This window comes from Scyliorhinus torazame, chromosome 30, assembly GCF_047496885.1.
Source record: "Scyliorhinus torazame isolate Kashiwa2021f chromosome 30, sScyTor2.1, whole genome shotgun sequence".
Classification (NCBI taxonomy): Eukaryota; Metazoa; Chordata; class Chondrichthyes; order Carcharhiniformes; family Scyliorhinidae; genus Scyliorhinus; species Scyliorhinus torazame.
This window is the reverse complement of record NC_092736.1, coordinates 27536743-27548877: the sequence shown is the minus strand read 5'-3', so window position 1 is coordinate 27548877 and position 12135 is coordinate 27536743. Positions and strand designations below refer to the sequence as shown.

At 50.6% G+C, this 12135-nt stretch overlaps 1 protein-coding gene across 2 annotated transcripts in view; it reads left to right on the top strand.

Annotated features, from left to right (window-relative positions):
- Positions 1-12135, top strand: part of LOC140404468 (sorting nexin-27-like) — a 195179-nt gene that overhangs the window by 164788 nt on the left and 18256 nt on the right. For both annotated transcript variants that reach the window (XM_072493049.1, XM_072493050.1), the window contains exons 7-8: positions 79-242; positions 4299-4388. In XM_072493049.1, the coding sequence (XP_072349150.1) occupies positions 79-242; positions 4299-4388 (254 nt within the window). The remainder of the gene's footprint in view (positions 1-78; positions 243-4298; positions 4389-12135) is intronic.

Sequence of the window (12135 nt, the reverse complement as noted above, 5' to 3'; positions counted from 1 at the left end):
TTCTGCTTTGAAATTGATGGTCAATTTGAGTAACTAGTTGTGCTTCAATGATGCAGAAAACAATTTGTGCATTCACAGAGCGGAAGCTGGTCCCCAATGAGTTTCCACACAAACTGTACATACAGAACTACACGTCAGCAGCCGCCGGGACATGTCTCGTCATCCGGAAGTGGCTCTTCACAATGGCCCAAGAAGAACTTTTGAATGACAATGACCTCGCAGTAACCTACTTCTTCCATCAGGTACACAAGCAGTTTACTGTGCAGTGCACACTTTTGCAGCACAATACAGTGTGCCATATACTTACATCCTGTATGCCTGTGACCCGTCCCCTTTGTGTGCGTCTGCGTGAGCTGCGCGCGTCTGCGTCTCAGAATGTAGTTGGGATATAGAGAAAATCATGAAATTCTCAGCAATGTGATTAACTAGAGATCTTAAAAAGATTGGCTTCGCTTCTGCAATTGTAATGTCGTTTAATTCTACTTCAGGGTGGCGCAGTGGTTAGCATTGTTGCCTCACGGAGCTGTGGACCCGGATTTGATCCCGGCCCTGGGTCGCTGTCCGTGCAGAGTTTGCTAATTCTCCCCGTGTTTGTGTGGGGCTCACCCCCACAGCCTAAAGATGTGCAGGGTAGGTGGATTGGCCCTGTTAAGTTGCCCCTTAATTGAGAACAAGAATTGGGAACATTTTTTTTTTAAAAAAAACTATTTCAATTGCTTGAGGCAAAGCTCTGGGAGACTGAGACGGTGGGTAGTTTACCAGATCCTGTTCTTTCGCTGAGTAACTACCCATTAGGCGGGATGTGTAAGGAATTGGCCTGGATGCTTTTCATTATAACTGGGGAACAGCTCATTTGCTTATCGTGTAATTTCCCTCTTCATAACTTGAGCCACTACTTGGCTGTCTTGTCTGTCTCTTTTTGGGAAGGGGGGGGGGGGGATTGGGTTAGTGTGCTTTTAAACAAGTGCAAAGTTTCTCCTTTCAGCGGTCTTTGCTTCACCTTGCTCAGTACAGCTGCAGTCTGTAAACTGGGGCATTCTGCGGGAAGCTAAATGGATCCCATTTGTCACTGTGCGCAAATTGGTAGTAAAAATAGGAAGCACTGTAAATATGCAGGTCAGTCAGCATGTGGGATAGAGGAAGGTTAATGTTTCACATGGGTCCTAACATCAGTACCCTGCACAAGAGGGAAAAGAACAGAACTAATTGCCAGCCTCCTCGATATCCATTTGGCCTTGAAGCAGGAACGTGTCTATTAACTGTGGTACTTCACTGAAAGGACCAGTCCTGTTGGTACTGTGTTCAGTTTTGGACAAGTGAAAGATTATCCAAAAGGCTCCGAGGTAAAGAACTGGAAAAAAAAGATAGTTTCATGATATTAATCACCGTACGGGAAAATCTAGGACAACGTCTATGGAAGTAACCGGGAGGTAGAAACACTTTGGAATGGGGCTGTATATTATTCACACTTGTGATTAACACTTTTTGAAATTTGATTTGTGATATTGGCGCAGTAACACCACTTGGCTCTCTTTGCCCCGAGGGTTGAATCAAGTAGCTACAGTGGGGCTGGAGTCACGTGGAAGGCACTCTGGGGAGGACTGGCGGATTCTCTACTCTGATGGTCATTTTTAAAATTGATTAAAGGGATGTGGGGGTCACTGGCTAGGTCAGCATTCATTGTCCATCTCTAATTGCCCTTGAGAAGGCAGTGGTGAGCTGTTGCCTTGAACTGCTGCAGTCCCTGAGGTGTAGGTACACCCACAGTGCTGTTAGGGAGGGAGTTCCAGGATTGTGGCCACAGGCAAGTGAAGGAACGGCCGATATATTTCCAAGTCAGGACGGTGAGTGTCTTGGAGGGGAACCTCAAGGTGGAGGTGTTTCCATGTATCCGCTGCCCTTGTCCTTCTAGATGGTAGTGGCCGTGGGTTTGGAAGGAGCCTCGGTAAGTTGCTGCAGTGCATCTTGCAGATGGTACACACAGCTGCCACTGTGTGTCAGTGGTGGAGGGAGTGAATGTTTGTGGATGGGATGCCAATCAAGTGGGCAGCTTTGTCCTGGATGGTGTTGAGCTTCTTGAGTGTTGTTGGAGCTGCACTCGTCCAGGCAAGTGAGGGAGTATTCCATCACACTCCTGACTTGTGCCTTGCAGATAGTGGGCAGGCTTTGGCGAGTCAGGAGGTCGCTACAGAATTCCCAGCCTCTGACTTGCTCGTAAAGCCACAGTATTTGTTGGTGAAACAGTTGGGCTTTATCTCCATTTCCTAATGCCAACTGCAAAGTATCAGATTTATTGAATTCAATTTCAACTTGGCTGTGTTTGGATTTGACCTCCCTACCTCTGGAGTATTGGCTCACTACACTACTGTACCCATGGCAGCAGGGTGACTCGTTCTCTGGATGACTATGATGCATTCGGAATTTTACAATCATCATCGATAGACTCCTGCGGAGTGCAACCGGAGGTCATTCATGAAGGCCTTGCCTTCTCAACCTTGCCCCCCCCGCCTGAGCTGTGGTCACCCTCAGGTTAATTCACCACCAGTCAGCTCTTTCCCCTCCAAAGAGAAAGGCAGCCAGCCCATGGTCATCTGGGACTGTGGTGACTTTACTTACATGCTTTCGGAGTGCAACAGAGCAAGCCAAAACGAAACTCACCCCTTCAGGATGTGGGCTTGTTTGCATCCGTAGGACTGTTTAATGGTTCATCGGGATGGCAGTACCTCCTACAGTGCAGCACTCTCTCCGTATAGGAGTGGAGAGTCGGCCGAGGTTGTGTGCTAGAGTGGGATTATAACCCACGTTCTGTGTTTTGATTTGATTTGATTTGATTTGATTTATTGTCACATGTACCGAAGTACAGTGAAAAGTATTTTTCTGCGGCCGAGGAACGTACACAGTACGTACATAGACACAAGAATAATCAACAGCGAACATTGACAAATGGTACATCAACAAAACAGTGATTGGTTACAGTGCGGAACAAGGGGCCACACAAAGCAAATACATGAGCAAGGGCAGCACAGGGCGTCGTGAACAGTGTTCTTACAGGGAACAGATCAGTCCGAGGGGGAGTCGTTGAGGAGTCTTGTAGCTGTGGGGAAGAAGCTGTTCCTCTGTCTGGATGTGCGGGTCTTCAGACTTCCGTACCTTCTGCCTGATGGAAGGATCTGGAAGACGGCATTGTCTGGGTGGGAGGGGTCTCTGATAAAGCTGTTTGCCTTCCTGAGGCAGCGAGAGGTGATACAGAATCAATGTGGGGGTGGCAAGTTTGTGTGATGTGTTGGGCTGAGTTCCTGATCTTGATCTTTTTGCAGTGAGAAATTCTGGAGAGTAGCCCTGTTCTAGTTGATAGGGTTTAACCACAGACCTGGCAAGAAAATGAGGAATTTCTGGATTGGGGTGGCGTGGTCCCAGGTGACAAGAACCCATCAACCACAGCTTCCATAACTTGCATTTGTATAGCGCCTTTTCATGTAGTAAAATGTCCCAAGGCCCTTGACAGTAGTGTTGTCGAAAAGGTTCGGCCATGACCAGAGCCCTGGCCAAAAAAAGTATCATGTTCTCAGTAAACCTGTTTGAATAGTGTAAGCTACTCCATGGTTATAGATAACGCCTCTGATTTGAGGGCCAGGTTTCACAGTTGTTACCATTATTATTTCTAACATGGCGGAGACGATATATTCTGTACATCTGGGAACATTCCTCAGTCACAAAAATAAGTGAAAAAACTGTCTAACTCTGAGCATCTTGGGTTGAAGTTTGCTCTGTAGATCACTACCGACAAAATGATAGCATGTACAAGTTTAAAAATGCGATAATTCAAGAGTTCGATCTGAATTTAGATTTGTTTTTTGATTGACACTGTATTCAATCAATGCGTTTTAATTATTATTTATGCAAATTCTTTCCCCAGCAACACTTGGCGACGTGACAAATATTGGGTTTGAAACCTAAAATTCTCATCTTCTGGCTCCCAGTAGATTTTATCTCGGGCAGATTTGTTGAAAAACATTTTTCCCGTAAAAGAAAGGTTGCTGACCCATCAGGCACAGGATTTTGCAGCACAAGAAGGCGGCAAGGCTGCCAGTGGTGGAGGGATTTAACATTGGGGATGTTCGAGAGGCCAGAATTGGAGGAGCGCCATCTGTGAGGGGAGTAGGGATGGAGCAATCCCAGAATAGTGCCGAGTCTTGCGAAATATTGGGTGGTGTGCTGTCGCCTTCCTCCCTGTCTCTGATGGTAACTGCAAGCCAGTGCGTCACTGCCCCAAGTCACTCGCTGTGTTGTAATTACAGGCCGTGGAGGATGTGAAGAAAGGGCGGATCCGAGTTGGCGATAAGTCGTACCAGCTCCAGAAACTCTCAGAGCAGCACAAGAAAGTCATGGTAGGATTCTGCCTATTTGTCTGTGCGTCTGCCGAGTCGGTTAATCTGCACCAGAACCTGCAGCTTCGGGGAGTGCTGAGATAGCTAGTGAGCAGAAATTGTCCAAGAACAATATCCTATTCCGATCTTTAACTACAGTTAAAGAACATAGAACATTATAGCGCAGTACAGGCCCTTCGGCCCTCGATGTTGCGCCGACCTGTGAAACCAATCTAAAGCCCATCTACACTATTCCCTTATCATCCATATGTCTATCCAATGACCATTTAAATGCCCTTAATGTTGGCGAGTCCACTACTGTTGTAGGCAGGACATTCCACGTCCTTACTTCTCTCTGAGTAAAGAACCTACCTCTGACATCTGTCTTATATCTATCTCCCCTCAATTTAAAGCTATGTCCCCTCGTGTTAGCCATCACCATCCGAGGAAAAAGGCTCTCACTGTCCACCCTATCTAATCCTCTGATCATCTTGTATGCCTCAATTAAGTCACCTCTTAACCTTCTCTCTAACGAAAACAGCCTCAAGTCCCTCAGCCTTTCCTCATAAGATCTTCCCTCCATACCAGGCAACATTCTGGTAAATCTCCTCTGCACCCTTTCCAATGCTTCCACATCCTTCCTATAATGCGGCGACCAGAACTGCACGCAATACTCCAAATGCGGCCGCACCAGAGTTTTGTACAGCTGCTACATGACCTCATGGCTCCGAAACTCAGTCCCTCTACCAATAAAAGCTAACACACCGTTTGCCTTCTTAACAACCCTCTCAGCCTAGGAGGCAACTTTCAGGGATCTATGTACATGGACACTGAGATCTCTCTGCTCATCCACACTACCAAGAATCTTACCATTAGCCCAGTACTCTGTATTCCTGTTACTCCTTTCAAAATGAATCACCTCTCTCTTTTCTGCATTAAACTCCATTTGCCACCTCTCAGCTCAGCTCTGCAGTTTATCTATGTCCCTCTGTAACCTGCAACATCCTTCCGCACTGTCCACAACTCCACCGACTTTAGTGTCATCTGTAAATTTACTCACCCATCCTTCTACGCCCTCCTCCAGATCATTTATAAAAATGACAAACAGCAGTGGCCCCAAAACAGATCCTTGTGGTACACCACTAGTAACTGAACTCCAGGCTGAACAATTCCCATCAACCACCATCCTCTGTTGTCTTCCAGCTAGCCAATTTCTGATCCAAACTGCTAAATCACCCTGAATCCCGTGCCTCTGTATTTTCTGCAATAGCCTACCGTGGGGAACCTTATCAAACGCTTTACTGAAATCCATATACACCATGTCAACTGCTTTACCCTCGTCCAGCTATTTGGTCACCCTCTCAAAGAACTCAGTAAGGTTTGTGAGGCATGACCTACCCTTCACAAAACCGTGTTGACTACCCCTAATCAAATTATTCCTTTCTAGATGATTATAAATCCTATCTCTTCCAAACCTTTCCAAGACTTTGCCCACAACAGAAGTAAGGCTCACTGGTCTATAGTTACCGGGGTTGTCTCTACTCCCCTTCTTGAACAAGGGGACAACATTTGCTATCCTCCAGTCTTCTGGCACTATTCCTGGAGACAATGACAACATAAAGATCAAAGCCCAAGGCTCAGCAATCTCCTCCCTCGCTTCCCAGAGAATCCTAGAATAAATTCCATCCGGCCTAGATGACTTATCTATTTGCACACTTTCCAGAATTGCTAACACCACCTCCTTATGAACCTGAAGCCCTTCTAGTCTAGTAGCCTGTATCTCAGTATTCTCCTCACCATCGTTGTCTTTTTCCTGTGTGAATACTGATGAAAAATATTCATTTAGCACTTCTTCTATTTCCTCGGACTTCAAGCACAACTTCCCACTACTGTCCTTGACTGGCCCTACTCTTACCCTAGTCATTCTTTTATTCGTGACATATCTATAGAAAGCTTTAGGGTTATCCTTGATCCCACCTGCCAAAGACTAACTCATGTCCCCTCCTGGCTCTTCTTAGCTCTCGCTTTAGGTTGTTCCTAGCTAACTTGTAACTCTCGAGCGCCCTAACTGAACCTTCACGTCTCATCTTTACATAAGCCGCCTCCTTCCTCTTGACAAGCGATTCAAATACTTTAGTAAACCACGGTTCCCTCGCTCGACCACTTCCTCCCTGCCTGACAGGTACATACTTATCAAGGACACGCATTGGCTGTTCCTTGAACAAGCTCCACATTTCAGTTGTGTCCATCCCTGCAGTTTCCTTCCCCAGCCTATGCATCCTAAGTCTTGCCTCATCGCATCATAATTGCCTTTCCCCCAGCTATAACTCTTGCCCTGCGGTATATACCTATCCCTTTCCATCACTAAAGTAAACTTAATCGAATTGAGGTCACAATCACCAAAGTGCTCACCTACCTCCAAATCTAACACCTGTCCTGGTTCATTACCCAGTACCAAATCCAATGTGGCCTCGCCTCTTGTTGGCCTATCTACATACTGTGTCAAGAAACCCTCCTGCACACATTGGACAAAAACAGACCAATCTAAAGTACTCCAACTACAGCATTTCCAGTCGATATTTGGAAAGTTAAACATAACAACTACCCTGTTACATTCGCTCCTATCCAGAATCATCTTTGCAATCCTTTCCTCTATATCTCTGGAACTTTTCGGAGGCCGATAGAAAACTCCCAACAGGGTGACCTCTCCTTTCCTGTTTTTTTTTTAAAAAAATGTTTATTAAGAATTTTTTTGCAAAATTTTCAACCATACAAACAAACCCCCCCCCCCCCCCCCCCCCCCCCCCCCCAACACAAAAGAAAGAAAGCTTGCATAGCAAGACATGAACATGGCAAGTCAATATGATACAGAACTTTGTACATTGGATTCCTCCTGTACATATCAGTTTTCTGGACCATTCTTGTATCTTCTTGCTCAAATGCCCCCCAGAACCCCCCCCCCCCCGGGTTGCTGCTGCTGCTGTCCGACCTTCATCTAACGCTCCACGAGATAGTCTAGGAACGGTTGCCACCGCCTGTAGAACCACTGCGCAGACCCTCTCAAGGCACACTTTATCCACTCCGACTTAATAAACCCTGCCATATCATTTGTGCAGGCCTCCACGCTGGGGGGCTTCGCCTCTTTCCACATTAACAAGATCCTTCGCTGGGCTACTAGGGACGCAAAGGCCAGAATACCGGCCTCTTTCGCCTCCTGCACTCCCGGCTCGTCCGCTACTCCAAATAGTGCTAGCCCCCAGCTTGGCTTGACCCGGACTTTCACCACCTTAGATACTGTTCTCGCAACTCCCCTCCAGAACCCCTCCAGTGCCGGGCATGACCAAAACATATGGACATGGTTCGCCGGGCTTCCTGAGCACCTCCCACATCTGTCCTCCACCCCAAAGAACCTACTCGGCCTCGCCCCCGTCATGTGCGCTCTGTGAACTACCTTAAACTGTATCAGGCTGAGCCTGGCACACGAGGAAGAGGAATAAACCCTACTTAGGGCATCAGCCCCTCCTCAATCTCCTCCCCCAGCTCCTCTTTCCATTTACCCTTCAGCTCCTCTACCAAAGCCTCCCCTCTTCTTTCAGCTCCTGGTATATCGCCGACACCTTGCCCTCCCCGACCCATACGCCCGAGATCACCCTGTCTTGAATCCCCTGTGCCGGGAGCAACGGGAATTCCCTCACCTGCCGCCTCACAAACGCCTTTACTTGCATGTACCTGAAAGCGTTTCCCGGGGGTAGCCCAAACTTCTCCTCCAGCGCCCCTAAGCTCGCAAACGTCCCATCAATGAACAGGTCCCCCATTCTTTTAACCCCTGCCCTATGCCAGCTCTGAAACCCCCCCGTCCATCCTTCCCGGGACAAACCGATGGTTGTCTCTGATCGGGGACCACACTGAGGCTCCCATCGCACCCCTGTGCCGTCTCCACTGCCCCCAGATCTTTAGCGTTGCTGCCACCACCGGGCTCGTGGTGTACCTTGTCGGCGAGAGTGGCAGCGGTGCCGTCACCAGCGCCCCCAGGCTCGTTCCTTTGCAGGACGCCATCTCCAACCTCTTCCATGCCGCCCCCTCTCCCTTCATCACCCACTTACGGATCATCGCCACGTTGGCTGCCCAATAGTAGCCACCCAGATTCTGCAACGCCAGCCCTCCTCTATCCCTACTTCGCTCCAGGAACCCCCTCCTTACCCTCGGGGTCTTACTCGCCCGCACAAAGCCCATAATGCTCCTGCCTACCCTCTTTAAAAAAACGCCTTGGTGATCACAATTGGAAGGCATTGAAATACAAAAAGAAACCTCGGAAGGACCACCATTTTAATAGACTGTACCCTGCCAGCTAGCGAGAGAGGCAACATGTCCCACCGTTTAAAGTCCTCCTCCATCTGCTCCACCAGCCTCGTCAAGTTGTTTGTGCAGGGCCCCCCAGCTCCTAGCTACCTGGATCCCCAAGTATCGAAAGCTCCTATCCGCCCTCCTCAGCGGTAGGTCGTCTATCCCTCTTCCCTGATCCCCCGGATGTACCACAAAGAGCTCGCTCTTCCCTACATTGAGCTTATAGCCCGAGAAGTCCCCAAACTCCCTTAGGATCTGCATGACCTCCACCATCCCCTCCACTGGGTCCGCCACATACAGCAACAGGTTGTCTGCATACAGCGCCACTCGTGCTCCTCTCCCCCTCGGACCAGCCCCCTCCATTTCCCAGACTCCCTTAATGCCATGGCCTCGTCCCTTGATACAGCTGCAAATAGTCCAACCTCCGCTGATTCGTAACCACACTCGCCACCGGGGCTCTATATAGGAGTTTAACCCAACTGATAAACCCCTCCCCAAACCCAAACCTCCGCAACACTTCCCAGAGATACTCCCACTCTACTCGGTCAAAGGCCTTCTCCGCGTCCATAGCTGCCACTATCTCCGCCTCTCCCTCCACCGATGGCATCATTATCACATTTAGGGGCCTTCGCACATTGGTATTTAGCTGCCTGCCCTTTACGAATCCCGTCTGGTCCTCGTGAATCACCCCCGGGACACAGTCCTCAATCCTCGTAGCCAACAATTTTGCCAGCAACTTAGCATCTACGTTGAGGAGCGAGATCAGTCTATACGACCCGCATTACAATGGGTCCTTATCCCGCTTCAGGATCAAAGAAGATTGTCGCCTCTGACATTGTCGGGGGCAGGGCCCCCCCCCCCCCCCCCCTCCCTTCATTGAAGGTCCTTGCCAGCAACGGGGCTAACAGGTCTACATACTTCCTATGGAACTCCACCGGGAACCCATCTGGCCCCGGGGCCTTCCCTGCCTGCATGCTCCCCAGTCCTTTAGCCAGCTCCTCCACCCCAATTGGCGCCCCCAAACCAGCCACCTCCTGCTCCTCCACCCTCTGGAACCTCAGTTGGTCCAAGAATCGTCGCATCTCCTCTTTTCCCCCTGGGGGCTGGGACCTGTACAGCTCCTCGTAAAAGGCCTTGAATGCCTCATTCACTTACACCGCACTCCGCACCGTAGTTCCCCTTCCATCCTTGACTTCACCTATTTCCCTCGCTGCCATCCTCTTACGGAGCTGATGTGCCAGCATCTGACTCGCCTTCTCCCCATATTCTATTCATACATCCCCTGTGCCTTCCTCCACTGTGCCTCTGCCTTCCCCGTGGTCAACAGGTCGAACTCAGTCTGGAGACTTCGTCTCTCCCTGAGTAGTCCCTCCTCCGGAGCCTCTGCATAGCTCCTGTCCACCCTTAAAATCTCCCCCACTAACCTCTCCCTTTCCCTGCCCTCTCTCTTCACCCAATGAGCCCTGATGGAGATTAACTCTCCCCTGACCACCGCTTTCAGCGTCTCCCATACTACTCCCACCTGCACCTCCACGTTGTCGTTGGCCTCCAGATACCTTTCGATGCACCCCCGCATCCTCCCGCACACATCCTCGTCTGCCAGCAGTCCCACATCCAACCGCCACAACGGACGTTGGTCCCTCTCCTCCCCCAGCTCTAGCTCCACCCCATGCGGGGCGTGGTCTGAAATGGCTATGGCCCTCCACATCGGGATCAATGCCCTGCCCAGAACACAAAAATCTATCCGGGAGTAGGCCTTATGTACATGGGAGAAAAAAGAAAATTCTCTGGCCAAAGGCCTGGCAAATCTCCACGGATCTACTCCCCCCATCTGATCCATAAACCCCCTGAGCACCTTGGCCGCAGCCGGCCTCTTCCCCGTCCTAGATCTGGAACGATCTAATGCTGGGTCCAACACCGTGTTGAAATCCCCACCCATTATCAAGCTCCCTACCTCCCAAGTCCGAAATATGCCCCAACATCCGTTTCATGAATCCAGCATCGTCCCAGTTCGGGGCGTATACATTTACCAATACTACCCCCGTCCCCTGCAAGCTACCGCTCACCACGTATCGGCCTCCATTGCCCGCTACTATGTTCTTGGCCTCAAACGACACCCGCTTCCCCACCAGTATTGCCACCCCTCTATTCTTCGCATCCAGCCCCGAATGGAACACCTGTCCTACCCATCCCTTCCTTAACCTGACCCCCGCCGACTAGCCATCTCCTATCTTAGGCCAGTCCCGTGCCCGCGTCTCCCGCACCCTCCAGTCCCCCAGACGGGGAACCCCCGCCCCGACCACCTCTTCCATTTTCAGTTCCCCCTTGGCCAGTGCAGCAGCAACCCTATTATCCCCCCCTTCCCCCTCCCCGCTAGATTTGCATCTAGCTCTTTTACTCCCCCCATACTACTTCCGTGAGCTGACTTCTGCTGACCCCGGCTTCCCCCGCCTTCCCGTTGATCTACCCCCTGTGGGAATCTCTCCTCCTCCTTACGGTTCCTTCCCTCCCCCCCCCCTCCCTGGCGCGGGAAAAAGCCCGCGTTCTCCTGAGCCAGCCCAGCCCCCTGTGGCGCAGCTCCTGTTGCGCCCTTATCCCAGTTCCCCATCCCCGAGTCTCGCCTCCCTCCAGCACTGAAGCCCACATTCCCCACTATCTCATCAAAAGAAAAAAGAACTCTTCCCCCATCCCCATCCATCATCCCACCCGTGAAACATTCTTTACCCATATTTACAACCCTGCATACAGTCAATGTCTCCCCCACAACCACAGCCCCTCAGTTCGAGTCCAATTTTTACGTTTGGATAAAGGTCCAAGCCTCTTCTGACGTTTCAAAATAGTGGTGTCGGTCCTGATACGTGACCCACAGTCGCGCTGGCTGCAGCATTCCAAATCTCACTTTTTTTTAATGCAGCACCGCCTTGGCCCGGTTGAAGCCTCTTTGCCACCTCCGCGCTCCAGTCCTGGTAGACTCGGATCACCGCATTCTCCCATCTACTGCTCCACACTTTCTTGGCTCATCTCAGGACACTCTCTTTGTCCACAAAGCGATGGAACCTCGCCACTATCGCCCCTGGCGGCTCGCCGGCCTTGGGTCTCCTCGCCAGGACCCGGTGAGCCCCTTCTAGCTCCAGGGGGCTCGGAGAGACCTCCGCACCCATCAGCGAATGGAGCATCGTGCTCGCATACGCCCCGGCATCAGCCCCTCCACTCCTTCGGGGAGACCCAGAATTCGGAGATTCTTCCTCCTCGACCTGTTCTCCAGGACCTCGAGTCTCTCGGCCCACCTCCTGTGCACCGCCTCGTGCGCCTCCATCTTTACCGCCAGGCCCAGGATCTCGTCCTCGTTCTCATTAGTTTTATCCCTCACCTCACGGAGCTCCACCGCCTGGGCCTTCTGGGTCTCCTTCAGCCCCTCGATCGC